General features: G+C 43.4%; 1 protein-coding gene across 1 annotated transcript in view; it reads right to left on the reverse strand.

Annotated features, from left to right (window-relative positions):
• Nucleotides 1–24,230, reverse strand: part of COL15A1 (collagen type XV alpha 1 chain) — a 282,092-nt gene extending 257,862 nt beyond the window's left edge. Inside the window, exons 1-3 of the mRNA XM_073332560.1 lie at nucleotides 24,186–24,230; nucleotides 23,920–23,956; nucleotides 23,731–23,813 (exon numbers count right to left, since the gene is read on the reverse strand). Of these exons, the coding sequence (XP_073188661.1) occupies nucleotides 23,731–23,813; nucleotides 23,920–23,930 (94 nt within the window). The 5' untranslated portion in view covers nucleotides 23,931–23,956; nucleotides 24,186–24,230. The remainder of the gene's footprint in view (nucleotides 1–23,730; nucleotides 23,814–23,919; nucleotides 23,957–24,185) is intronic.
• Between the last annotated feature and the right edge of the window lie 2,869 nt (nucleotides 24,231–27,099).

The raw sequence follows: 27,099 nt of genomic DNA on the forward strand, positions 1-27,099 counted from the left end.
AGAGCGAACAGTGAGCAGCTGGAGGAACGAGCAAGGTGCCTTCTTGTCCCCCACCTGGGAGGTGAACTCATGTGAAAGCACCTCTGAACTCTGAGTCTCCACTGACCAAGGACAACACCGGTGAGTGTTAATGAGGCTGTTAAGAATGCTGGAGACACAACACAGTTCATGCGAACAAACATGTCTGTGGCATCAGAGTTTCTATTTAGGCAAGAGATACCACACACTACAAACTGGAGGCCAATGTTAAGGGCATTGTCACTTGTTCATCCTGAAGTTGAACACTGGTTCCGAACAAGACCAGCAAATGCTCACTAGCTTTCTGCAAGAAACTCAACTGACTAGCTACATGCATGTGGTGCAACAGTTGAAAAAGTGAAGAACTCTCTTACCACATTCAAAGAGTTTGCATACATGGCTGATGAATGCACCGATGCAAATGGTCATGAAGTATTAAGTCATTGTGTACGTTATCTTGATGTCAGTGGTAGGCCAGTACATGCATTTCTAGATGTTCAAGTTATAGAAGACAGATTGGCTGCATCTGTGACAACCCACATCTTAGAAGAGTTAAATGCTGGTCAATTGGACCCCAAACAGATGGCTGCTTGTGCATTTGATGGAGCTGCAAACTTCTCTGGAAGACATGGTGGAGCACAAGCTTTGCTCAGAGAAAAGTGTAACCCTAGTCTCTCCAATACACACTGCAGAGGCCATCTATTCCAACTAGCACTAGTACGAGCTGCAGACTCTTCAAAAGACATTTAAAAAGCTACAAATTTAATGTCTTCATTATATTCTTTTATCAGCAAGAGTCCAAAAAGACTGAACATCTTGGAAAATATAGAAGATACACTGGGACTGAAGTTCAAATTAGTCCAACCTGGGAAAACCCTCTAGCTTTCTCATGAGCGATCCTTGGCTGTTGTCTTAAAATTACTCAACACATTATTACTGGCTTTGGAAAGTATCTACCAAGATGGGACGGATCTAAGAAGTGAGGCTGGTGGATTACTTTTGCTACTACGTTCAGAGAAGACTATTGCCATTCTCTCTCTTGTAAGTCTACTGTTGAAACCACTTGGGTCATTAAACAATGCCGTCCAGGCATCTGCTTCAACAGGAGTAGATTTTTGTCCAGGAATGGAAGCTACATTTGGACCAATCAGAGAGCTATCCATTGAACAAGTACTAGAAGAAGCAAAGATTTCAGTCCAAAAGTTGACTAATGAAGGCATTTATACTGAATCCTTAAGTGAAGAGGACAAGAAGTGTTTGTTAAGACAACTGAAAAAGTACACAAGCTTGATTCTTAAAAATCTACAACAGCAACTTCTAGATTCTACTCAACCTCTACACAGCTTTTACAGATCCCTGTCTTATAAAATACTGACAGTTGAGTGGAGTGAGGCACTACCAGCAGTGGGACTGCCATGTGCTCAGGACACAACAGAGAATTTGAACACAGAGTGGAATATCATACGACGAATGAATGAAGATTTGACTTCAACTTCTTTTTTATCATCACTAGTGGCTCAACCCGATCTTTGTGCTATGTTTCCTGGGATGAAAGAAGTAGAAATTCACCTCTTGCTACTCTCAGTCACAACAGCTACAGTTGAGCATTCTTTTTCATAAATGAATAGAATTTTGTGTTTTGAAAGAAGTCGCCTTCTTCCTGATCATGTGAATGAACTAATGAGCATATCAGTTGAAGGAATGGAAGTACCGGACACAGGAGAAGCCACCAAAGATGAATGCATTGCATTCAAGAAGTTCATTAACAGAGTTGTGCAAAATTATAACAAGAAACCAAGAAGGATGTAGATGTAGTGCTTCATAGAAGACTTGAGTAGCCAACTTTAATTTGTGTGATGATTTTAAAATCTAATAAAATGGTCATGAAACATTTTTCAGTTTTTACTATGGTGCCATACAGCCCACCTTCACTCCCATGCTCTCCCCTCTCATTGGCCCTGACCCGCCCCCCCCCCTGTAAATGTGAACACCCCCCCTCCAATTTCAATTCCTGGGGAAAACACTGCGCCCACACACAATCTCTCACGCACTCCCCCCAAACACAGACTGTTTCTGTCTCTCCCACATACACACACTCCCTATCACACACTCTCCTGTCCTCTCCCACCCCCCCTTACACTTCAGTTGAAAAGCGGCTGGCAATCTAGTAGGAAATATGGGACTGAAAAACCTGCATCATGTGACGCTGTTCCCGCCAATGAGGCATTGCAAACCCTTCCCAAAGCACCCTGAAGCCAGTTGCACAGTGGGATAGCTACCCACAGTGCACTAATCTCAGTGTCGATGCAGGAGCTGCTCGCGTGGATGTGCCCTGCCAACACAAAGAGCATAGTGTGGACATGCAACAGCGCTTTAAGTAAAATGGCATAACTTTTGTCAACAAAATTCTGTAGTGTAGACGTGGCCTAAATCTTGCCGATTCTTTCTGCATCACATCTCTATGATACGATGTTTCCTACCATCCACACAGCTAAACTCTCCCCTCATCATCTCACATCTTGATTACTGCAACATCCTTCTCTCCGGCCTTGACGAATGAACTCTGGCCCTGTGCACTTCATTCAGAATGCTGCAAAGATCATTTTACAAGCCTATCACTTGACCATGTCACCCCGCTCTTGGAATCCCTCTACTAGCTCCTGCTTCTCTATCACTTTCAAGGCCCCTGACAGTCAATTCCAAAGCTCTCCTTTGCTGTAATGCCTACAAAAAGCTTGACAATGGTTAGGCTGCTGGTGCTGAGCCCACTGCCTGTCATGCTGAGCAATGCTGTCTCACTGTTTCCTTGTACTTGCCCATTGGTCTGTCTCATCCATCTGTAATCTCATCTCAGACTGCAAGCACGTTGGAGGCAAGGACCATCTTTTTGTTCTGCATTTGTACAGCACCTAGCACAGTGGGGTCCTGGGCTATCAATGGAATGCCTAGGCACTACGGTAATACAAATAATAAGGGGTATATTTTATCTTTAAGTCACAATGCTGCACTAAGGGTGGTACACCGCCACACCAGCCCAGCAGGAGCTCCCAGAGTATTGTGCTTGAAGCAGACCCACAACTTTCTGGAGTTACATGGAGCGAAGGGGAGCACTGACCTTGTGCCACACTTTCCTCATGGTTACAGGAGGAGTCAGGCCTAATGATCAGAGCAGATGTCTGGCTTCGTGGTTAGAATCTGAGTCAGTAGTCAGGAATCAGAGCCCAAGGCCAGAGCTGGAGTCAGACCCCGGGTGCCAAAGCCAAGGGTCCGAGCCAAAGTCAGAGATCAGGAGCCAGCGCCGTGGGTCAGATCCATGTTACCTGGATGAAGAAGGCGGGAGCAGGACCAGCACAAGTAGGCCCTGTCACAGCCATGGATAAACGCTTGGAGCAGCCACCGAAGTAGTGGTGGTGCTAATGCTTAACAGCCGTTCTGCTGACTCTTCCCACCAGTCAGGTGGTGTGACCAATCAGGCAGCCTACCTGAGGCCAGCTGCGCTTGTCCAGGTTGCTTGGAGCCTGGCTGGGACGCAGGCCCTGTGTCTTGACAGGTGCAATGTGTCCTTCCCACTACACAGAGCTAGCTCTGTAGATAGGTGAGGAGGGGGACTGGACCATGGCCCCAGCCCACCTCAGAAGACAGTGGTGACAGAGCCCTTCACTCAGAGGAGCACAAGGTCCAGATTGTATTTAGTCCTTGCTCCATTTGCACACTGACGTAAGGCTGGGTACAGTCTAGCACTGAACATACAACCTTCCTCTGTGCATGAAGCAACTGTTGATGCAGACAAAAGCGTAACATCGATGACTCAAGGTTTTGGTATGGGGCTAGACAGTGATGAGCTGCCAGAAGCTGAAGAACCGGTTCCTTCAGTCACTCTGGGTCTTCAGCGGCACTGAAGGACCCACCGCCCAAGTGCTGCCTGGTGAGTAAAAATTCACAGGGGAGCCTCCCCAGCCGAGAGCTCAGGTGGGACGGACAGGACGGTCCCATGGGCCGGATGTGGCCCGCGAGCCGGAGTTTGCCCACCCCTTTAACAACCGGTTCTAAATTGGCTTCAAAATTTAACAACCAGTTCGCACGAACCGGTGTGAACTGGCTCCGGCTCACCACTGGGGCTAGATCGGGTAACCTTCTGCACCAAGTTCCTACAATGATAAAAATGAACCTGTTTCAACAGAAGTCCTGTATTCTATCTGGGGACTTGTGCTACCATAGAAATTAAAGGCCCAATCCTGGAAAATCTTACTCATGCAAGTTGTCTTTACTCAAGCAAATAGCTCCACTGATGTCAATAAGATTACTGCCATGAGTAACGGCTTGTGGGATGAGGCCCTAAGAATCGCACAAGCCTGTTAGTTCATTGGACTCACTCCACTGGTGGAACAATTTAACACAGCTTTCCTAAAATAGAAATGCAGGTGATGATGTCACAGAGCAGTTCACTAGCCATCCCCACGTCCCAGCTGCCGAGACTAGGTTGTTTAAACTGTTTTCAGCTGTTAACATTTGCAGTTACTTAGAAACACAAAAGAATTCCATGCATCCAAAAGCCCAGCTTTCAGTCTGTCCCGGAGCTCAGCCCCTATTGCCAGAAGAGCTTTCTGGCTATTGTCATGCCTAGGAGAACACTGAACATCACCCAAGAATGCTTCTGAATATCTATATTCAGCATCAGTACAGGCAGTTTTTAAACAGAGGTATATTTTACCCAGGGTAAGTGGCTGGTGGCTGACTGAGTAACTATGGTCTTATGCTTGGGCCTGCACTATCAGAAACCAATGTGTGGATGGTCAGATCTAATAGTTTGTGCAGTGGTAGGTAGGCCAGGAACCAGAGGTCAAAGCCAGAATCAGGAGTCAAAAGCAAGGTCAGAAGGCGGCAAGCATAGGGCTGGGAGCTGGTCTGGTGCAAGGGCCGGGCACAGAGCAGGACTGGCAACAAGGCTAGAGCAGACTAAAGCCTGTATAGTCTGTCATCGCTATTAGGGCAGGGAGAGTTCTAAGCCATGAAGTGACATTGTGCAGTCTAAGCTGCAGTTCTTCCTGTGAAGCTTATATACCAGCCCTGAAGTCACCAGACTAGCTCCTGGCTTGTGGATTGGCTGGAGCATACCACAGGAATGAGTCATCACCACATGTGGCTTAATCAGGCTCTAGTTCAGGGATGACTCATCACCTCACACGTTCAGGCTCAATAGCAGGGTATAAGAAAGTTGTTGAAGAAGACAGTACATATCTTCAAAAAGAAAAGGAGGACTTGTGGCACCTTAGAGACTAACAAATTTATTTGAGCATAAGCTTCCGTGAGCTACAGCTCACTTCATCGGATGCATTTAGTGGAAAATACAGTGCGGAGATTTATATACACAAAGAACATGAACCAATGGGTGTTACCATACACACTGTAATGAGAGTGATCAGGTAAGGTGAGCTATTACCAGCAGGAGAGGGGTGGGGGAAGGGGAACCCTTTTGTAGTGATAATCAAGGTGGGCCATTTCCAGCAGTTGACAAGAACGTCTGAGGAACAGTGCGGGGGGGGCGGGGAATAAACATGGGGAAATAGTTTTACTTTGTGGAATGACCCATCCACTCCCAGTCTTTATTCAAGCCTAAGTTAATTGTATCCAGTTTGCAAATTAATTCCAATTCAGCAGTCTCTCGTTGGAGTCTGTTTTTGAAGTTTTTTGGTTGAAGAATTGCCACTTTTAGGTCTGTAATTGAGTGACCAAAGAGATTGAAGTGTTCTCCGACTGTTTTTTGAATGTTATAATTCTTGACGTCTGATTTGTGTCCATTTATTCTTTTACATAGAGACTGTCTAGTTTGGCCAATGTACATGGCAGAGGGGCATTGCTGGCACACGATGGCATATATCACATTGGTAGATGTGCAAGTGAATGAGCCTCTGACAATGTGGCTGATGTGATTAGGCCCTATGATTAGGCCCTATGAATAGATATGTGGACACAGTTGGCAACGGGCTTTGTTGCAACGATAGGTTCCTGGGTTAGTGGTTCTGTTGTGTGGTTGCTGGTGAGTATTTGCTTCAGGTTGGAGGGCTGTCTGTAAGCAAGGACTGGCCTGTCTCCAAGGATCTGTGAGAGTGATGGGTCGTCCTTCAGGATAGGTTGTAGATCCTTGATAATGCGTTGGAGAGGTTTTAGTTGGGGGCTGAAGGTGATGGCTAGTGGCGTTCTGTTATTTTCTTTGTTGGGCCTGTCCTGTAGTAGGTAACTTCTGGGTACTCTTCTGGCTCTGTCAATCTGTTTCTTCACTTCAGGAGATGGGTACTGTAGTTGTAAGAATGCTTGATAGAGATCTTGTAGGTGTTTGTCTCTGTCTGAGGGGTTGGAGCAAATGCGGCTGTATCGTAGAGCTTGGATGTAGACAATGGATCGTGTGGTGTGGTCTGGATGAAAGCTGGAGGCATGTAGGTAGGCATAGCGGTCAGTAGGTTTCCGGTATAGGGTGGTGTTTATGTGACCATCGCTTATTAGCGCCTTAGTGTCCAGGAAGTGGATCTCTCGTGTGGACTGGTCCATGCGGAGGTTGATGGTGGGATGGAAATTGTTGAAATCATGGTGGAATTCCTCAAGGGCTTCTTTTCCATGGGTCCAGTTGATGATGAAGATGTCATCAATGTAGCGCAAGTAGAGTAGGGGCATTAGGGGACGAGAGCTGAGGAAGCGTTGTTCTAAGTCAGCCATAAAAATGTTGGCATACTGTGGGGCCATGCAGGTACCCATAGCAGTGCCACTGATTTGAAGGTATACATTGTCCCCAAATGTGAAATAGTTATGGGTGAGGAGAAAGTCACAAAGTTCAGCCACCAGGTTTACCGTGACATTATCGGAGATATTGTTCCTGACGGCTTGTAGTCCATCTTTGTGTGGAATGTTGGTGTAGAGGGGCTTCTACATCCATAGGGGCTAGGATGGTGTTTTCAGGAAGATCACCGATGGATTATAGTTTCCTCAGGAAGTCAGTGGTGTCTCGAAGATAGCTGGGAGTGCTGGTAGCGTAGGGCCTGAGGAGGGATTCTACATAGCCAGACAATCCTGCTGTCAGGGTGCCAATGCCTGAGATGATAGGGCGTCCAGGATTTCCAGGTTTATGGATCTTGGGTAGCAGATAGAATACCCCTGGTCAGGCAATTGTGCCAGCAATGCCCCTCTGCCATCTACATTGGCCAAACTGGACAGTCTCTACGTAAAAGAATAAATGGACACAAATCAGACGTCAAGAATTATAACATTCAAAAACCAGTCGGAGAACACTTCAATCTCTTTGGTCACTCGATTATAGACCTAAAAGTGGCAATTCTTCAACCAAAAAACTTCAAAAACAGATTCCAACGAGAGACTGCTGAATTGGAATTAATTTGCAAACTGGATACAATTAACTTAGGCTTGAATAAAGACTGGGAGTGGATGGGTCATTCCACAAAGTAAAACTATTTCCCCATGTTTATTCCTCCCCCACTGCCCCCACACTGTTCCTCAGAAGTTCTTGTCAACTGCTGGAAATGGCCCACCTTGACTACCACTACAAAAGGTTTCCCCTCCACTCTCCTGCTGGTAATAGCTCACCTTACCTGATCACTCTCGTTACAGTGTGTATGGTAACACCCTTTGTTTCATGTTCTCTGTGTATATAAATCTCCCCACTGTATTTTCCACGGTATGCATCCGATGAAGTGAGCTGCAGCTCACACAAGCTTATGCTCAAATAAATTTGTTAGTCTCTAAGGTGCCACAAGTCCTCCTTTTCTTTTTGCGGATACAGACTAACACGGCTGCTACTCTGAAACAGTACATATCTTGTGGTCTATGATCGTTAGGTTTGGAGTAGTTAGACGGTAGTGTTGATTTGACCTCTCATCCTTTGACAAACTGAGTTCCAGGTGGATATGTGTGTGTGTGTGTGTCTGTCTGTCTTTGAGATGACACTTTGCCCACACAGAGTAGACCAGATGGCAGTTTGTATACAATATCACATGGCATTTTGGGGAAGAGCAGGAACTGGCTTTACTGTACAATAGTTGGTCATTATTCTGCATGTTACAAATTCTGGGCCTTTTTTGGCCCACCACCTCCTGTTGCTTTCTACTTCAGAGGTAGCTGCCATATTATAGCCAGGGCCACAGCTCCTGGAGTCCTGTGATTATGGCAGAATCTCAGATAGCATCTAGTCCCCCAAGAAAAGTTTGACAACCTGACCTGACTTATGCAACAACCTCATCCTGAATCTGCTGACAGCCTGAAACAATGCCTCTGAGAAGTGTGAACTGCCTCACGTATCCCAATGATTGTTAATGCCAAGAACTACTGTTCTGGCACCCCACCATCATCAGCCCAGCAGAGGGCTGTGTGTGTGGCAGGAAGAGAGGAATACAGTAGACCTGGCCTGCCTACCTAGGCAGACACACCTGGGATGCATCCTTGCTGCTGCCCAGCCTACCCCTTCCACTCCAACCCCCAAATTCCCCACCCACAACCACCTGCTAGGGCCTGCCTCTTGCAACCCCAGCCTAGCCCCAAAGTCTTCCCACCAGGTCTTTCCCACTACACACTTCCAAAGCCCAGATTTCTCCCATCCATTTCCTCCTAATGCAGTCTGTCATCTGCTATCTGGCCCTGGATGCAGGGCACTCCTACGCCAGTAATATAAAATCTATTAAGTATGCGGTGGCATTGAAACCTACAGTTACCCAGTCAAATCCAAAAATGGTATTCTTGGCCCATCCCTACTATTAATTCCTTTTTCCATTATTCTTGAACTGTTTTAACTGGCTTTTTTTTCCCCCAAACGCTGCATCGTAAGCAATTATAATTTGGAATAATCACAAGGCAACTTCCCTTATACTTCCTTTTCTTGATTTTGAAAACCTCAATTGTACCTAGCAACATTTATCAAATCTGAGACGAAGAAGTAACCAAGGGGCTTGGATTAGGGCATCAGAACTTTGTGAGGCTTTTGTTTTTAAATATCAGGGACTCACCAACGTCTCACCCCACGATTTCCTGCACAGGAGATTAATAATCTTGAGGTTCATTAAACAACAAAGCAGTGAGTGAGAAATGAATAAAACATTTATTAAAAACAAACTAGAGAGCATCTGCGGTGAACTGTTGGACACAGCTACAGTGTGTTCTCAACCCCTGCTTCCAGGGCACATCTCAAAAATCCTATATTCATTATACTGTCGCTTATGAGGAAACCTCTTTCAATTATAGTCTTGCACAAACATCTCTCTACGAGGCAGGCCAGGTACTTAGTTTGTCATTATTAGAGAAAAAAAGAAAAAAAATAGTCCAGCCACGTGGTGTTTATAGTTTGCTAAGACTCTTCTCAATTTTATGGGGATACTTTCCGTTTGTGGAACAAGACCTCCATTGAATCTGGGTTCAGTCATTTGAAATTATCAGAATTACATCACCAGAAATGAGTCACACCAGAACAGCTAGACAAACCATGGTTCTGGAATAGTTTTTGCAGCAAACTACAGCTGCAGCTCTTCAGAAAACTATCACAACACAGCCACCGCATACAAAGATGTTTGAAGCATTGCTTGGAGTTGTTGACAAATTCGACTGGGTTCTTTCCTCCTGAGTTTCATTAACATACACATAGCTGGCAAAGAAAAAGAAACTGAGTTCTAAGTGTGTTCTGTTCTCCTTACATTAGTTGGTGTGCCAAGAGTAATATGGTCGTAAAATGTGGTGGGCATAGGCTATCCACAGGTGACCCCATGGCACCACTGGCCCCTCTGCAGAATTTACCCATCAGAGCCACTAATGCAGCAGAGGGAGGTATTTGGCTTGGCAAAAGAGCAAAGAAAAAAAATCGGGAAATGTTCTACTTCTGGAACATAAGTATCTTGCAATTCACTGTAAACTATGCCAAAATAAGACTGTAAATTAGTGCTACTCTGAGCACCATTACCTACCACTCTGTGATCCTATCAAGAGTGAATTGAATGGAGAGGAGAAGCCAAATGCAGAAAACCCTGGAACTATGTTGCCAATGCTTTGGGAGTGGGAGGCTGGGGAATGGGTGGCAGCAGCTGATACACCAGTATATGGCCTGGGATCTACAGGGGTTTATCTTCATTTTCTGTGGCATTCCATCCTAAATGTAGATGTGATATCCAATCCCTTGCCAGTTCTGCAATGTCTGAGTCTGCAGTTCCAGGGGAAGGATGTGGTAAAACTGAATCAAGAGGGCAATGGGTTTTGACAAGTACATTCTCCCATTCTGTGTGTATGTATGTGAAAAGGCAGCATAGGGGTATGGCGTAAAATGAGCTGGATCACGTGTTTACAAACCTGTCCAGAAAAAGAGAACTCCAAGGATAAATTTCAGAGTAACAGCTGTGTTAGTCTGTATTCGCAAAAAGAAAAGGAGTACTTGTGGCACCTTAGAGACTAACCAATTTATTTGAGCATAAGCTTTCGTGAGCTATAGCTCACTTCATCAGATGCATACTGTGGAAAATACAGAAGATGTTTTTATACACACAGACAAGAATTATAACATTCATAAACCAGTCGGAGAACACTTCAATCTCTCTGGTCACTCGATTTCTGATCTCAAAGTGACTATCCTTCAACAAAAAAACTTTGAAAACAGACTCCAACAAGAGACTGCTGAATTGGAATTAATTTGCAAATTGGATACAATTAACTTAGGCTTGAATAGAGACTGGGAATGGTTGATTCATTATAAAAAGTAACCTATTTCCCCTTGTTTATTCCTCCTCCTCCCCCCCACCCCCTCCCCTTCCTCAGACATTCTTGTTAAACCCTGGATTTGTGCTGGAAATGGCCCACCTTGATTATCATACACATTGTAAGGAGAGTGATCACTTTAGATAAGCTATTACCAGCAGGAGGGTGGGGTGGGGAGAGAGAAAACCTTTTGTAGTGATAAACACCCATTTTTTCATGGGCTGTGTGTATAAAAACATCTTCTGTATTTTCCACAGTATGCATCCGATGAAGTGAGCTGTAGCTCACGAAAGCTTATGCTCAAATAAATTGGTTAGTGTCTAAGGTGCCACAAGTACTCCTTTTCTTTTTTCTAAGGATAAAGCTGCTGGTAAGAAGGTGATTACATGGCTGAATCTGATTAAGTACTTCCTATCCAGCCAACAGGCAGTGGAGCGTTAACCGTACAAGGCCCCAGGGTATTTTCCTGCAACTCCAATGTGTGTCAGCCTGCCAGCTATGCAGAATGAACAGACAGGAGCAATATAACGCCAATATTCCATCCTCTGCACTGATTGCCTAACTGATCCCAGGGACAATTCACAGCCCTTATCTTCAAAGGCCAGAATGAACCATCTGAAGTATCTCATGTACATTGCACTTTTCAAACTCAGAGAGCCTGCTGACTGAATGGAAGGCACTTCATTAGCTCCGGAGACGAGGCTGAGCCCAAGTTTTGCAGTTATCAGATTGTAATTCAAAATTCATCTAATGACAGACATTCCCTTAACAGCCATGCATATGTACCCTCTTTCTTCTCCCTTTTCAATCCTTCCCCCCCATGCCCTTCCAAAATAATTACCATGGAGACAGGGCAAACTGCCTCTTTTGCACATCCCCCCCACAGGTAGCTCTGCCAGAATGGGAACCAAATAATACTGGATTTTGTGTCAGAGTCAAACTTTGATACCCATGCTGTGTGAGCCCTTCAAAAAGTACGCAAAACGAATCCATTCATCCTTAATCAGAACTCTGTTTTTCCTCCAATTTGTTTTAAGTAATCTCTCTGACTTTTCCACATTCCAGCATAGGAAGTTACCAGGGATGCAACAATTCCACTATAAGACCCTTAAAAGGATATTCTTACTGTTCCCTACCTGGGTTTGGATGATCTGGGTCCCCAGTAGAGCAGCAGTATGATTCTTATCAACTCTGCATGAGGATTAAGGAGATCACCTCCTGACAGGGGAAGCTGAAGGAAAGTCTGTGGGTCATGGAATTTCCTGCTCCCAGATATTCAGTGTGATTTTATACTTACAGCATAATAGATGGCCCTCTGTGATTAATTTCTCTGAGGATGAATACTGTTTGTTGATTCTCTCTTTTAAGAAATCAGTGACTTTTCCAGACCAACAAACACAGCCAATGGACAAGGATCACTAAGGCACTTGCAAGGAATTAATAATTTTTAAAATAAAATTTGCTTAAGTATTTTAAAACATTTAACCTGATTTCACTTTAAGGGATTCTGTCAATTGCTTTAATAGGCCAAAGATTGCTTTTTGAGTCACAAATATACACTTGCTCAGTATTTGTCCATTACTGAGTTGGTTTTCCCTACTCTCATATTAAAGCATTGAGTGATTTGTAAGAATCCTCTCGGAAATTATTAGAATTTAGCATTGCTGAATATATCTTAGAATCATAGAATATCAGGGTTGGAAGGGACCTCAGGAGGTCATCTAATCCAACCCCCTGCTCAAAGCAGGACCAATCCCCCATAGTTGCCCCAGATCCTTAAATGACCCCCTCAAGGATTGAACTCGCAACCCTGGGTTTAGCAGGCCAATGTCAAACCACTGAGCTATCCCTCTCCCCAAAAAGCCTACAGGCCCTGGAGCACTTGGCAGGAACTTGTGTCCCCTGCTCAGTCCTCCATAGTATACTTGACGAGCCTGGAGAGCTGGAGAAAACTAGTACAAGCATTTGGCAATACTAATGCTGCAAACAGTGGGTGGAGAAAACAAATCCTTTAACTGTGAATTTGCTGAAGTTCCATTGAATGTGAGTCAGAATTTAAGTGGGTTATTTTGTCTTACTTTTTCTATGTTATAGTTATGTAGCTAGATATAAAAAGTAAAGCCTTACTATGTAAACTGAATCAAAACATGAATATTTTGCTTCCAGAATGTTTATGGCAGGAAGAGGTATGCTGCTTTGAATTTAAAAAAAAAAAAAATTCTTGAATAGTCATCCTGGCCCAGATCAATAAAGGTATTTAGGCACCTAAACCCCATTGAAATCATACTGTTGAGGATCTGGACTCCAAACATACAGACTACAGAGATTAGAACACTCTTTTTTAAAGCTGTGTATGCCAATGTCTTAATTAAACGAGTTTTTAAATCTCATGGAGATGTATACACTAATATGTGAAAAGACGCAACTTAAACCATACGTTAGCATGCTCTACATCAACGGGCATCAATGTCTATTGGAGGAGTCTTTGACGTGTTACAATATATTTACAAATGTGTTACAATACACATTTTAGTAAACACTGAACCAGGGACCAAAACACAAACTTGGTATTAAACAGCCTGGATTAGAGTAATGCACAGCCAGGGACTTTTTTTGTTCTAATGCAGCCAGAAAAAGCTCACAAGATAAAGGTCTTCCTGTGAACTCTGCCAAGAACACAGGAAAAGTTGTATTAAAATGTTTTATGCTGCAAGAAAACGAATAAATAAATAAAGTGCAAATGACTCACATCCTAGTCAAAGGATTTTGGACCTGCTGACTAATTTTTATCCAAGCTGACTATATTTTAGGTAGAATTGACCATACCACAGAATTATAAGAAGATGGGAAAAGTGCCTCTCTCTCTTTCCAAAGATTCTAGCCTCACTAAAATTCCATTTCAATGGTTTCAGTGGTGGAGTCTATGTGGGCTTCTCTGGCTGCCATCGTATTTAGCATGATCCTCACTCAGAAGCCCACTCATTACTGCTCCTTGGCGCTCACAAGGTGAAGAATGCTTCCTTGCTTTATGGGGCGGGGTAGGGCTGGGAGGGCAGCAGAGTTGAACAGCTGCCCAGAGGTGAGGAGGAGAGAGCCTGCCTGAAGATGCCCAGCCTGGGCCCCTCCTTCTCTGGCTCTCTGGCTCCCACTGGCCAGCTGGGAGCAAACAAGGATTGATTCCCGCCCCCTGCCTTTCACTCTCCCATTAATTTAAACCTTTTCCCACACTTTAGGGACCTCCTATTCTCTTTAGCTCCCCTGCCCCCTCCTCATTGTAGTTTTAGTGTAGGAGCTGGGTTTTTTCAGGGCACTGTGGATCTGACTAATTGCCTATTTGGGCGTCTGGAAGGAATTTTTTCCACTAGACCCAACTGGCAGAGATCTGGTGGGTTTTCTCACCTTCCTCACAGCATCGTGGAAGTACAGTGAAGTTGAAAGGGGCATGGCTTGGAAGTATAATACTACAAATATACAGGAACGTTAGTTCATTGCGTTGCAACTTGCAGCAAGAATCCAGTGCAGATAAAGGCTAAAAAGGCCCAGCTCCCAGATATAAATGAGACCCAAGATTTCAATGGTGGACCCTGTTCCTGTAAGAAGGGGAGATCTGAAGACCTTGCAGACCAAGGTACTCCCTTGGCACCCTCTACCCCCTCGTGGGGTGGGAGGCCAAGAGGATTCAGAAGTGAGCTGAGTTCTAGGGGTAGCCTGAGGAAGGTCTACCCTGAGGTATTGGTTATATGGTGGGAGCCCATGTCGCCCCACATATCTGAATGGCTGTTATGTGAGAGGTGGATTGGGCCTATAGCGCCAGTCCTCAGTGTTACATTAACAAAGGTGCAACCTGCCATTTAAATCCATCCTGGTGTGTCTGTCTGCCTTCATCTGTGTGTCCTGATGAAGCCACAGCTACTCTCTTGCCAATAGACTGCAGACCTCAGAACTACTCAATTAAATATGCTCAGAGAGCACAACACAGGTGAAGGATCTCTGAGATTACCTGTGCCAAACCCAATGCATTTTTGGCAACCCCCTTTTCCGGCCAGTCACTTATACTGTCCCACTTGTTCAAGCTTACCGATTAGGATGGCTACGATATATTTCTTCTCATGGTGTTAATTCAGGTACTCTTTGTCACACTATCCAGAGTGGCTCACAACCATGAGTACCAACCTCAGGGCAAACTGTCAAAAGCAGGGCAGACATCTCAAACTGATGGTATGTTCTATAATTAGATTTCACCAACCCTGTACGACATGTGAACTCCCCAAGTACTGCAGCAGTCTTATAATGGAATCACAGACAGACCCCTTAGACACTCCAGTCTATCTGGTCACCCAGGCAAGCTGGGCTATGTGATAAATGGTCACTTATACCAAAAATCACAAAAATATTCCAGGTTACACCCAGTCCCAAGAGACCAGTCACTCACCCAAGTCGATTTGCATCCTAGATCTCACACCAAAGACAACAACACTGGTATCCAGTTCTATAGTGAACTAACTAAAGGTTTATTAGCTAACAAAAAAAAGAATGAGCGTTATTGAGAGGTTAAAGCAGGTAAAATTATATGTACGGGTGAGTCACAGTCTACAATTCCAAATGGTAGCAGAGATGTCGTGTTCTGCCAGTTTCCCAAAAGTCTCTCAGGGCTACCCAGAAAAACTCTGGGGATCTCCGTCTTCTCATTCAGTTATTCTGCTCTGTTAAATCCACACTGTCCAGAGATGAAGAATTTTTCTTTGCATCCATACTTCTAGCTTCTTTTTCTCACAGAAAACAAGTTGACAGTGTCACTACTCACACAGGCTATTTCTTTGAGGATGGAGAAAGGAATGCGTTTAGAGTCTTTCATCTCCAATCATTACCCTCTTGCTTTGAAATGTGCAAGAATTAGCACTTCCCTGTTAAAATTCTAACTTCTTTCTTATTTGATGGGTTATTTAGTAACAGGGTATATACAATGTAAATCATAAAACTCGAAGGGACCTTGAGAGGTCATCTAGTCCAGTCCCCTGCACTGATTAAATGTTTGCAATTACATTATAACAGGATACAGATAAGTGAAAACAATGCATGCAGCATCCCATTAGTTTGCATGGAGTTTAAACACCAAGTACACTCTTATACATTTAGCTATCTCTTTGATCTATACTAATCCACAAGGGAATTGGCCTGGCTTCCTCATATGTGCAATGTAACTGTAGCTGCGTCAGTCCCAGGATATTAGAGAGACAAAGTGGGTGAGGTAATATTTTTTTATTGAACCAACTTCTGCTGGTGAGAAAGAGAAGCTTTTGAGCCACACAGAGCTCTTCTTCCAGCTACGCATTTGTAAGTGTTCAGTGAGGCCTGGGGCTTTGGCATGAGCTGGTACCTGGTCTACCAGTGTCACTCTCTTATTTTGCATTAAGCTCAGGCAAAACAAATGTGTACAAAGTCTTTGGTTTTGTGCCTCATGCCAGACCATATTATTGACAACATGGATTCAATCCTTTCAAATGGTGGGTCGCTGCATGAAGCAAATCCGAAGTTTCTCTTTTGGCCTCATTTGTGATTTACACACGATTCCTGACCCCATGCTCCCTTGTGCTATTCTGTTATCTTCTTTGCCCACCAGGCCGGCGGCAGTGCCTTTCTCCTGCATGAATTCTGGCTCCTCAAGAGATCCTCTGGCTTTGCCAGAAGAGCACTGCAATACACTGGGCCAAATTCATACCTCTTGCAAAGCCTTTGCCTGTACTTCCCTTTCCTCCGTAACAGGCAGGTTTCTACCAATTTATCCCGGGTAGGAGCAGCGAGGAGCTGTCCTTTGGTATGTGGTGTAAAAGTGTCAGTGTTGGCACACAGGAGGCGTCTCCGCCTCACAACGGACCCCTTGCCTAGGCGTAGAGCCCTCACAAACTCATGAGTGCATGAGCAGATGCACGCTCAAAGGGTGTTGCACCACTCAGGCTGCTTAAATGACATTTCCTGCGTTGCAGGGCCTGCAGCTGTGCCAGTCCATTGTGATGGAGATTTCAATCCATTCCAGCACAGCAACTCACCGAAGCAGCATTAGTGGCCCACATATAAAGATGTCACCTACAGAATTGTGAAATTTAGCTTGGAACATTAAAATGACTTTCCATCCGAAGTGTATCCATTCTGGTGACAGGGGGGGCGAGTGGAAATGAACACAGCCGCTATACTAATTACAGAGACTTGCACCCCTACTTGTTTCCCCTCAAGAGGCCTTGGGAACCTTTAGCTGCTCAGCTGAGCAAGTTACCAAATAGCCAGTTATTGTCCTGAAGAGCTATTGGACAAAATGCAGCACCGGGTACACTAATCTATTTAGAACAGCAAATGATAGGACAAGTCTGAGGTAGCAAATTTGTTCCACAGGTGTTACCAGATCCTTCAACTATTTATACAGATTACCCTCCTCAATTTTCTCTAAGTAAACTGGCTCTGTTTTGATAACGAAGGCATTTTAACAGCTATGAAATCAGGACAGACTGTATATTAAGAACTTGCACAGCTGCTAACACCCTGAAGACACATTTTAAAGATATGAAGTGACTTGTTTAATTTAGACTGCAGTGCAATTTGACAATGTCCAAATGTTCACTTTGGAGCTGTAACAAGATTAGCGGCATCTGCATTATCTGTGAAACATTGTGCTCTGTACAGTCAAGCTTTACTGTAGTCATTGTTTCCTTTCTTGGAAGAGAATTGAAAGGAACAGACCATTCCTGTCAACATTGCCATCGCCATAGTGGTGGATAATGAGCCACACATATAATTACTATTTACGTGCATTCTTTTCTACACCCACTGCATTGGCACATTGTGAGTAGAAATACAAATCTGCCTACATATCTGAATTCCAGGAAGGTGGCCAACAGTCAATGTGAGTCAATAATTTGGAACGGTTTCATTAGAACCAAGGGGTCACTAAGCACAAAGTTTGTGTCAACAACCTAATGACAGCCATTCTGTACACACAGATTCAAGGAAAAAAGACAAATATTTACTTTCTGTGAACTGTTGCTGAGCATATTATTTACAGCAGGCCCGGCACTGGGTAGCTTTTCTAATAATAGAACCCAGATGTTGATGGGAAAGCTTTAAAGCTCTTTAAAAGTAAGAGGACTCAGACCTAAAATATTTAGATACAGTATATGGTTCCACGTTTGCAAGTCACATAAATAATTTAAACAAGCCCACCTTCTTTTGGAACAAAGTATGAAAACGTGCAGCAGCGTTGCTCTGGCTGTCAAGAACTGCAGCCCACACTAATAAGCGTTGAGATATTTTGACATCTAGAAGAATGAATGGGACTTTTTAAGGAAATGAGAGCAAGATGATCATCAAAGAGGCTCCCACCGTTCCAAGTTTCACCCTGCCTCAGCTTCAGCACTCACACTCTACAATTCCAAATCTGATGCCACAATTGGAAATACATCACAGTCCTGGAGAATGACGGGCACCCTCAACTCCCATTGACTTTAAGAGCAGTGGAAGGTGCTCAGCACCTTGCACAATGAGGCCCTTAGTAACCAATGCCATGCACTGACATCAAACAGAAGGTAGGGGACCTAATTATTAAATGGCCAAACATGAGGCAGTATCACAACTAGAGGAAGAAATTCTAACAATCTGCACCTAAATAGTTCAAATGACAATCACTAATGTAAGTAAATCAGCTCTGTCACTTCCCCTTAATAGGCTCTGACACCTCTCTGTACAAACAGAATAAGGTACTATTTGATGCAATTTTCATCTATTGTAATTAAAAGGTTTCCACAATTAGACAGGCTCCATAACATTCAGTGGCCAGATTCTGCCTGCCCCTTTTGAGGGTGTGCAGTGGGAGGGTGCAGTGGAAAGGGCTAAGGATCTTCCCACCCCTTATGAGCCCACTCTGGGGAGTGCAGGGATTTCTCCCACTCTGCTCCCTCTTGGGTGCATATCACCTGTCGGGGGCAAAGCGGAGGAAGGGCCATGGTTGAACCACCCATGTACCAACAAGCAGAGTGATGCAGAAGGGGGTGCCTCTGAGCATCAGGGCTTTGTCTGTGTGGCACAATCTAGCCCCAAATAAATCATTCACTGGAGGTGAGGTTTTTTTCCATGAATTGGTGAACAATTTAATCTATTTAACTAGCTGCCAAATATCCCAAGTTTAATCAGACACTCAGCTGCCTTGCATACACTCTGTGTTATGATCCAGTGGAAACGATCTACACTACCCGTCAAAAAACACTTTTGAGTGACCCTTAGCTCCTGGAACAATGAAAACAGCTCTGGAGGTATTATAACCACATGCTCTAGTTGCTAAATTAAAATAAGGCAATGTGTCACGAGGAAAACCGTGCAATTGTGAAATGCAATGTATATAACAGGGACTAATTCTGTATTTTGCCTGGACAACAAAACAGAGCAGTTGGATTTGCTGTTGTGTTAAAAACAGTTGCTTGATCATTAGGGACTTGATTATGCCATTTAAGCAGAGTCCACAATGAGGGGATACAGGCCACCATGTCAGGAAGAACACTGCAGGCTTTCTGGCTTAGCGGGGCAGAATACTTCCTGGAATTCCTGGGCACACATGGGCTGCATACTCACTGCTATACCCCTTTGTGGGGTATAGCATACTCCCCCCTCTGGCGTAGCCTCATCTTCTCTCCACCCACTTTGAGGTGACATAAGCCTACAAGGGCACAGGGATGGAGCATGGGGGTGGGTGGGGAAGGGAGTCATTCCTGCAGTCCCCAAAGAACAGAGACACAAATCCACAGAGGCATTTTGTGGATTTATTCTTAGCATTGCAGTGCCTAAATTTTAGGTGCCTTGCCACCCCGTGGAATCTATGAAGCCTGCGTTAGATACCTAGGCTCTCGGTATAATGTATGGAGAGAGATAGGTGCCCAAGAATGGAGCTAAAAAAGCCAGGATGCTAAGCAAGGAGCCACCTAAGACAGCCAATAGAAGGGTGTCCCCTAAGCCCCACCCCTCACTGGGATTTAGGCACCTAGGTCCAGGCTAGAGAGAAGAGCCTAACTCTGCTTGGAACCCAGAGCCTGGAGTCCACAGCTGGGAACCCCATTCCTGGAGCCAGGCACCTGTGTTGTTTCTTGCAACAGTGCCACTGCACACTTGACTCCACACAAAATGGCCGGGGGTGGTCACTTCCCTTATTACCTTTCACCCAGTGCTTAGGGAACTCACCTGCAATCGCAGAGATTCTGATTCAGTTCCACTCTCTATCTGATGAGCAGGGATTTGAACTTGAGTTTCCCACCTCTCAGGTAAGGTGTTACTAGGAATCAGGTTCTGGAGCAGATCTAGTCTCCAGGCAACCTCATCAGTACAGCTGGCCTGCAGCAGGCTGTCTGATGAGCCACAGCACCTGAGTGGCTGCAGGGGCCAGCAGCAGCAGTTCTGCTGGCTGCTCAGTGCTCATACCCACCACTGTGACTGCTCCTGTGTTACCTTGGTCCTGCTGCTCCTGCTTTGCCCCCAGCTTTGCCTCTATCCTGCACCCACCTTGAACTCCACCTTGCCTGATACACTGCTCGACCCAGGTCCTGACCTCCAGCTCAGCTTCTTCTGACTACAGATGCTAGTCTGGCTCTTGTATCCAGTTCCTGCCCTCCGGTCTAACCCTTGGCTCCAGCTTTTGACGACTGATTCCAGCTCTGAACCTAGTCCTTAGTTTCCGACGACTGCTCTGACCACCAGGCTAGACTTCCCTTGTCCCGGTCACCTGACCAGTACCCTAAGGTAACTGGACTATAGAGTCACTCACACTCTCTCTTTGGCCCAATGCAAATTTAATTATCTATACACAGTGGAACAACTTCAGCTGCAGAGACAGAGAGCCCACATCAGACTATTTATAGTTCAATGGTTAGGCCACTCACCTGAGAGGTGAGAGACCCCTGTTCAAATCCCTTCTCCTTATTGGGGGGGCGGGGGGAGTGAGTACACAGGGCTAAAGGCTATATGGGAGGCTGCTGCTGTCCCCCAATGATTTTGTTTGGAGTTAGGCATGTTCAAAGCCTGATTTTGTGTGGAGTTAGGCATGCTGGGGAGATAGCTGGGAGAATGCCAATTTGTACCTGGTTCGAGGACCACACTGTGGCTTCAGTGGGAATTAGGCAGCAGGACTCCTGTCTAAGGCAGCACTGTGCATGCCTGGAGGCAGAAACAAGCATCTAGGCTAGGGGACTTCTACAGCAAAAAATATCGGCACTGAGTGATTCTAGGCACCTACAGGGTTAGAAAGCAGCCAAATGGAGGTTTTGAGGCTCAGCGACTCCTAAATTTTTAACTTAGGCACCTAATGTGGGAGGTTGGGATCTTAAGTCTTTTTGTGGATCTGGACCAGAGGCTGCAACTTTACTTGGCCCTTCCATGGATCATGCAAATGGGGAAGGCAACTTACACTTTCCCCTGTGTATCTGCATAAGGTCCAGGCACAGGCTGGCTGGACAGACAAGTAGCAGGACTGACCAATTACTAGTATCATGGAAAGATGACATATTTATCCTCCCAATTATTGATGCCACCAAACAATGTTTCATATCTTGCTTACAATATGTGGAGACTTTCATAATCTACTAAGTCTTCCCTGATTAACAAGAATACTTATATGGGGCTTATTCTGTCACCCTTACTCAGCTGGAGTAGCATTCGCCCCACCACCACTGGTAGCCCCACTGCACTGGGCTCTACGTTACTCATTTGAAAGTTCAGTGCCCTCCAATAGATGGACAGACAATGCGAATATTTCCAAGCTTTAGCTTCTTTCATCTCCTTGGGCAGAATCGCTTTATACAGAGTAATTTGTAGCAAAGAAAAGATACACATTTACAGCTACAGGGTGACAAATCACCACTAAGAAATAAGATATAACACAGCAGCTTGTAAAATAAAGTACTTGAGACAGGGCCAAATTGTAGCTGTAAGCCACGGCTGCCTGGTGAGGGGAGAGAGAGGAGAAGCCAAGTAGCAGTAGGAAACAATACCCAGATAATCAAAGGCTAGGAGAAACCTGGAAATCAATAATGATGAAAGAGACTTGTAGACATAATCTGCTTAGCGTTTATTAGTGTTTAGGAAATGGAAATATTGAAGAGAACAAAAAAGTCAGGCCAATATATTTCTTGGGTTGACTGACCACAGGTATGGTGTCAGCAGTAGCAGCTAGTTAGAAAGCTTAAAAATTGACAGAACTCTAATCTCCTTTCAGAAACAAGCAGTAAAATCACACATGGGAAGATGTGCATTTATCCGGATAATTACTGAATTACCTGCAAAAATACTCTACACATTAATGGGAGAGTAGTTTCCAGTTTGCTGAACTACTGGTCTATATCAGCCTTCCGTTTTGCACAAAAATATATGTGCAAAAAAATGAGATAACCAGTCAAAGATCTATGGGCTCAAACCTCCAAGATACTGAGCACTCTGAACTCACATTCAAGTCAGTTGTAGGTGAAGACAATCAGCATCTTACAGGACTGAATGTAATTTATATCATTGACTGCTCTGTCTCTGGTGGCAGATCTGTGTGCTAGATCGATCTCTTGCAAGAGCTTCATGCTTATTCGAAGTATTATCAATGTATGACCCATATAGTTATGGCCACATGTGGGTTTCTACTTGTGTTTTTATGTACTATAGGTCTTCATTTGACTGTCCAGTCCAAGATAAACATTTTCATCATTGTATTGCTGTATTTAGCTTTACATGAGAAATAAATCTTCATACAATGCTGCAAGTTTGATCCAAATAGTATATGCATCATACTCTGTACGATCAGAAAATGAAATACATGTAATGTTTGCCCCTCTTTCTCATAGCTTGTTCCTAACGGTAGCATTCATAAATTACATGTAGTCCAGCAATGTAACATACTTGGCCAATATGTAAAAATCTTGCAGTTAGCATTTGCTGACATGTGGCATACCTCCCAGTGAAATGAAAGGAATAACTAGCTGGAGTTTTGGCTGTGACATTGCCACACATTGGGCAGCATGCCGCAGTTGAAAAGGAAAAAAAAAAAAGCGGGGGGGGGGGTTGAAGAATACTCAAATCTCTATCTCCAGTCTGTATTTTTCTATGCAGTACCTTTTTAATGCTCCCATAACTATAGAATCTAGGTGCTGCCTACATAATTAAGATCCACAATTAATTCCATTTGAAGAAGGAGCTAAACTCTTTTTAAGGTATATTATCGTCCGTGCTGTAAACCTAACATTTCAATCTCTATTTGCTTTTTCTTCAATAGTATGTAAACTTCTAAATCAATACAGTATCTTTTAAAATATGCTAGAAAGTTATATCATCTGTACAAACTGCAAGATATTGACTGGTATTGACCATGTTACAAAGCATGCATTATATTTATGAGGGGGGGGGGATTTTCATTCACAAAAGTAAACTGGTTAGATTTTCATTTCAGCATGCTAGTCAAAAATAACTGAAGAGATCTGAAAGGCACAATGTGCTCAGGCATTCTGGAGCACAAATTCATAACACCCAGAAGCAGCATCACATAATGCCTTAGAGATCACACCACACTTAGCACTTGCTCCTGTTAACACCAGAATGACAGCTCTATACCCATCTAACTGCTTCCTACTACCCTTCTGCATCTCTGTAAATCGAAGTGTAGTTTATATACACCATATAACAAATGAAGTTATTTTTTCTCTTATTGCACTCTCAAATAATGTCGAGAGAACACATCATATGCTCTCTTACTTTTGGGGACCAATTGATGTATTTTAGCCCCCCACCCTTCCAGAATGAATGGCAATTATAGCTCTTAACTAGCAGCAACCTCTCCAAGTGAAGCTGAGAACAGCAGTCAGCAAATACATTAGAAATTTGAAATGCACAACTACTTTCCATATTAGGAATGTGGCTTTCAAAAGAAACGCTTAACCTCAATTTAAATAAGCGATCTGGGGAGTTTCTTACCTTCTATGACCTGAGCCGCTAAAACAACAGGGAGAAATGAACCCCAGTACAGTAGTAGCAAATTCCAGGGCCACCAGCAATGCCTGGAGCAAATTTGCCAAGAAGAGGGAGAAAAAAAAAAGAAAAAAGATAAGACTAAAAGTTAAAAGGCAGAAATACAAGAAAAAAGTAAAAAGTTAGCACTCTTACCTTGAGAGCATTTTTTTTTTAAAGTTTGTTGAAAGACCTTAAGTGGGAAAAATGTTCGGAGAACATGAATTTTTAGTTCTGAAAAGAAAAAGTTACTAAAAATTGGAGTCTGTTGTCTCCTCCAACGTTCAGACACGAGTGAAACAAAGGCAGCTCTCAGGCTCTCTCAGTGACTCATTGCAATGAGTGCTCCAACACTGAAATCTGACTCCTTCTAGATTTTCCTTTCAGACCACTGCCTTAAACTCCTTAACCTTATTCCCTACCTTATTAACGGAGACCCTCTTTTGCTGCACCTCCTTCCATTGCTATCATTATCCACTCTTGCATCTAACTACAGCATACATACACTAACACATATCAGTAGAGTTTCTCCACACCCTCTCCCTTCCACCACTCACCACCTCCACTCCCTTACCCAATAAAATATTACCTCCAACATCCTTCCATCCAGTATAGCCAAAACTAGGCATCTTTGTATGGTATTCAACACTTCTCCAACCAGACAAGATTAGCCAACCTATAAATAAGCAAGTTTTAAAGCAATGAACAAAACAGGAACCCTCCCCCCCAACCCCCCATCAACTGCAATATATGTCCAAGTTAACAGGACTATAAGTGGTATGGTCATCACAGAGAAATTTCTAATCACATTCTTATCTCTGGCATGTCCTGTATTTATAATATTCCTGTTTATAAAGATTTACACCCACAGTATAAAGTTCAGAGTCTGTGTCTATATCCATGTCTATAATACATGTGTATGTATTTACAATAGTGACTCCATAGCTAAGGGTTTTTAAGTTTCCATTATAAGTGTGAATTTGCCCCACCCATCTAACTTTCTGAAAAATGGTTTTTCCACACACTTTCTTATGTGTACGTCCCTCCCCAAAGAAAAATTATTTGAAAAAAGTTGGAAGTTAATCAGAGGTATAAAACTTGTTCCGAGTTATAAAACTTTGAAAAAAGGGCTCGCTTGTCCTGGTTTGAAAAGGGTAGGAGGGAGAAGGGCTCTGACCCGCCCCGGGGATGAGTATTCTGAGTCTGAAAAGTGTCGTGTGGAGGTTAGGCTGGAAGGAGTTGATGGGGGCTTGGGAAGACCTGAGCTGGGATATGAACATAATTTTACCCGAAAAGTAATTTTTTTCCACTTAAATGAAAGTTAGGGACAATCCCAGTCAAACGTTCTTTAGACAGAGTTAAGTGCTGTGTATTCTAAACCTTAAAAACAAGGTATACATCAACAGGCATTAATAATTAGTTTTTCGATAACCAATGTGCTGGAAAAAACCAGAAATTCACAGATACGCTTCCAATCACCACCACCACCTTAAATCTGCCCCAGACGCTATTTACAGGCTAGCAGGTTTACCTTGCCCATTTCGCCTGTCCTGCATTTTTAATATAGCCAAAGACCATCACTATCCCCCAACCACTTTCCACGCATTGGCAAGAGAAACATCCACCAGCTTATAGGCCAGAGTCTTAATTTTCTTTTCACTCTATGTTCCCACTACAAACCACACACTCACTCTCACTTTGTTTTCACCCTTCACATGTGGTCTAGAGACCACATCCCCCTTGATCCAAGATACAACATTGGGCTAGCGAGAGCACATCCCCCCTCTTCAGCCCTCCTATGGGATTGTCTACACTACTCTTCCCACCCTCTAGATTTCCCCACTGTTGCTGCCACCAGTAGCGTGACAGTAGTACTTCTCCCTGTGATCTACAGGTTAATATTGCTTTTAAAAAGAGCCAGATACTGTACAGGAGCATGGGTCAGTCACTCAGTTCTGCAACATATCTTTGGCAGTAGCTAATAGGAATTATTGATAGTGTTGTTATATCTTTTTTAAATCCTTCTTTACTAATGCATATTAGGAAATAAAAAAAAGTTTGTGTAACCTTTTTTTTTTTACCCGGAGGAAAGACTACCTAAAAATATACACCATAATGGGGAGATTTTTTGTCTAGTATAAATGGATCATGCAACTTGCCATATTGAGTGCATCAAGTTTGGTATCTCTGCATTATGTTTCTTGCATATGATGAGTACATCTAAGTGAAAAGTATTAAAGATATGGAGAGATGTATAGTCTATGTACACATTCTAGACTGTTCATAACTATTTACTAAATATTGTCATTTATTATAAAAGTATATGTTGCTTTAAATAGTTTCTCTTTTTTTCTAGCATTATTGGTATAATGAGAGTTTTTGCCTTTTTTAATCAAGTGTATATACTGGTTAGGTAATTTCTTTTTAAAAAATGCTATAACAAACAATTTCTCCCAATACTCTATCATTTTCTCTGTTGGGTATGGTCCTCTGGGTTTTTCTTTTATGAAATATTTTTTACATGGAAATGAATTAAATAGTGTTGATAGCCTGAAAGAGAACATTTTGTTTGATTTTTTTTTTTTTTTTAGTGAGTCTCCATATCTGTAAAATGCTTGGCATACGGGGAGGGGAAGCAATCCTCAATGGTATACGTTCAGAAGGGCAAAAAGTAAATACACAGATTATGTGATAAACCATGTCTGGGGAATCTCCATTCCAGCAGAGTAAAACAAGCACAAGCGATTGAGTTCTCTTTACTTTTTAAGTTCCCTAAACCACCTGCTTTTGTTAAATCAGACAGACAATTTCAAATCAAGTGGGGAAGAGTTTAAAAAAAATTAATTATATGGCATTAGTAGCCAATTTTGTAAGTTAATATCCAATATGCCAGGAGGTTATTTTACAGAAAGTCTATACAATAGGGAATATACAGATCTACTTCTTACATAGCAGCAGCATAGTTCACATCAATGAACTATATGAAATACTGCTGAGAATGTCTTTAATTTCTGTTGGACGTTTAAAGGTGGACGTCTAACCAATGCTGATTGTTTTTAGAGTTGCCAGGTAGAGGAAAGTGAATCTAAAATTGTTTTCAGTGAAGCATTCTCCCGACCTCTGAATTCCACTGGCCTTCACTGGTGACAATGAGAAATTTGTAAATATGAATAGCTTATTATCTCCTTCCTGTAGGACCTTGGGATTTCTTGCAGCTTCGGGTTCTTTAGTGGTCTCCATGACTATGGAATATAAATAGCTGTTCTGAGTCTCTCAATCTCCCCTGAGGACAATAATCTAATTCTGTGTGTCCACTCACTTTTAGTGTGGCCATTT

This window comes from Lepidochelys kempii, chromosome 2 (genome assembly GCF_965140265.1).
Source record: "Lepidochelys kempii isolate rLepKem1 chromosome 2, rLepKem1.hap2, whole genome shotgun sequence".
NCBI classification, from domain to species: domain Eukaryota; kingdom Metazoa; phylum Chordata; order Testudines; family Cheloniidae; genus Lepidochelys; species Lepidochelys kempii.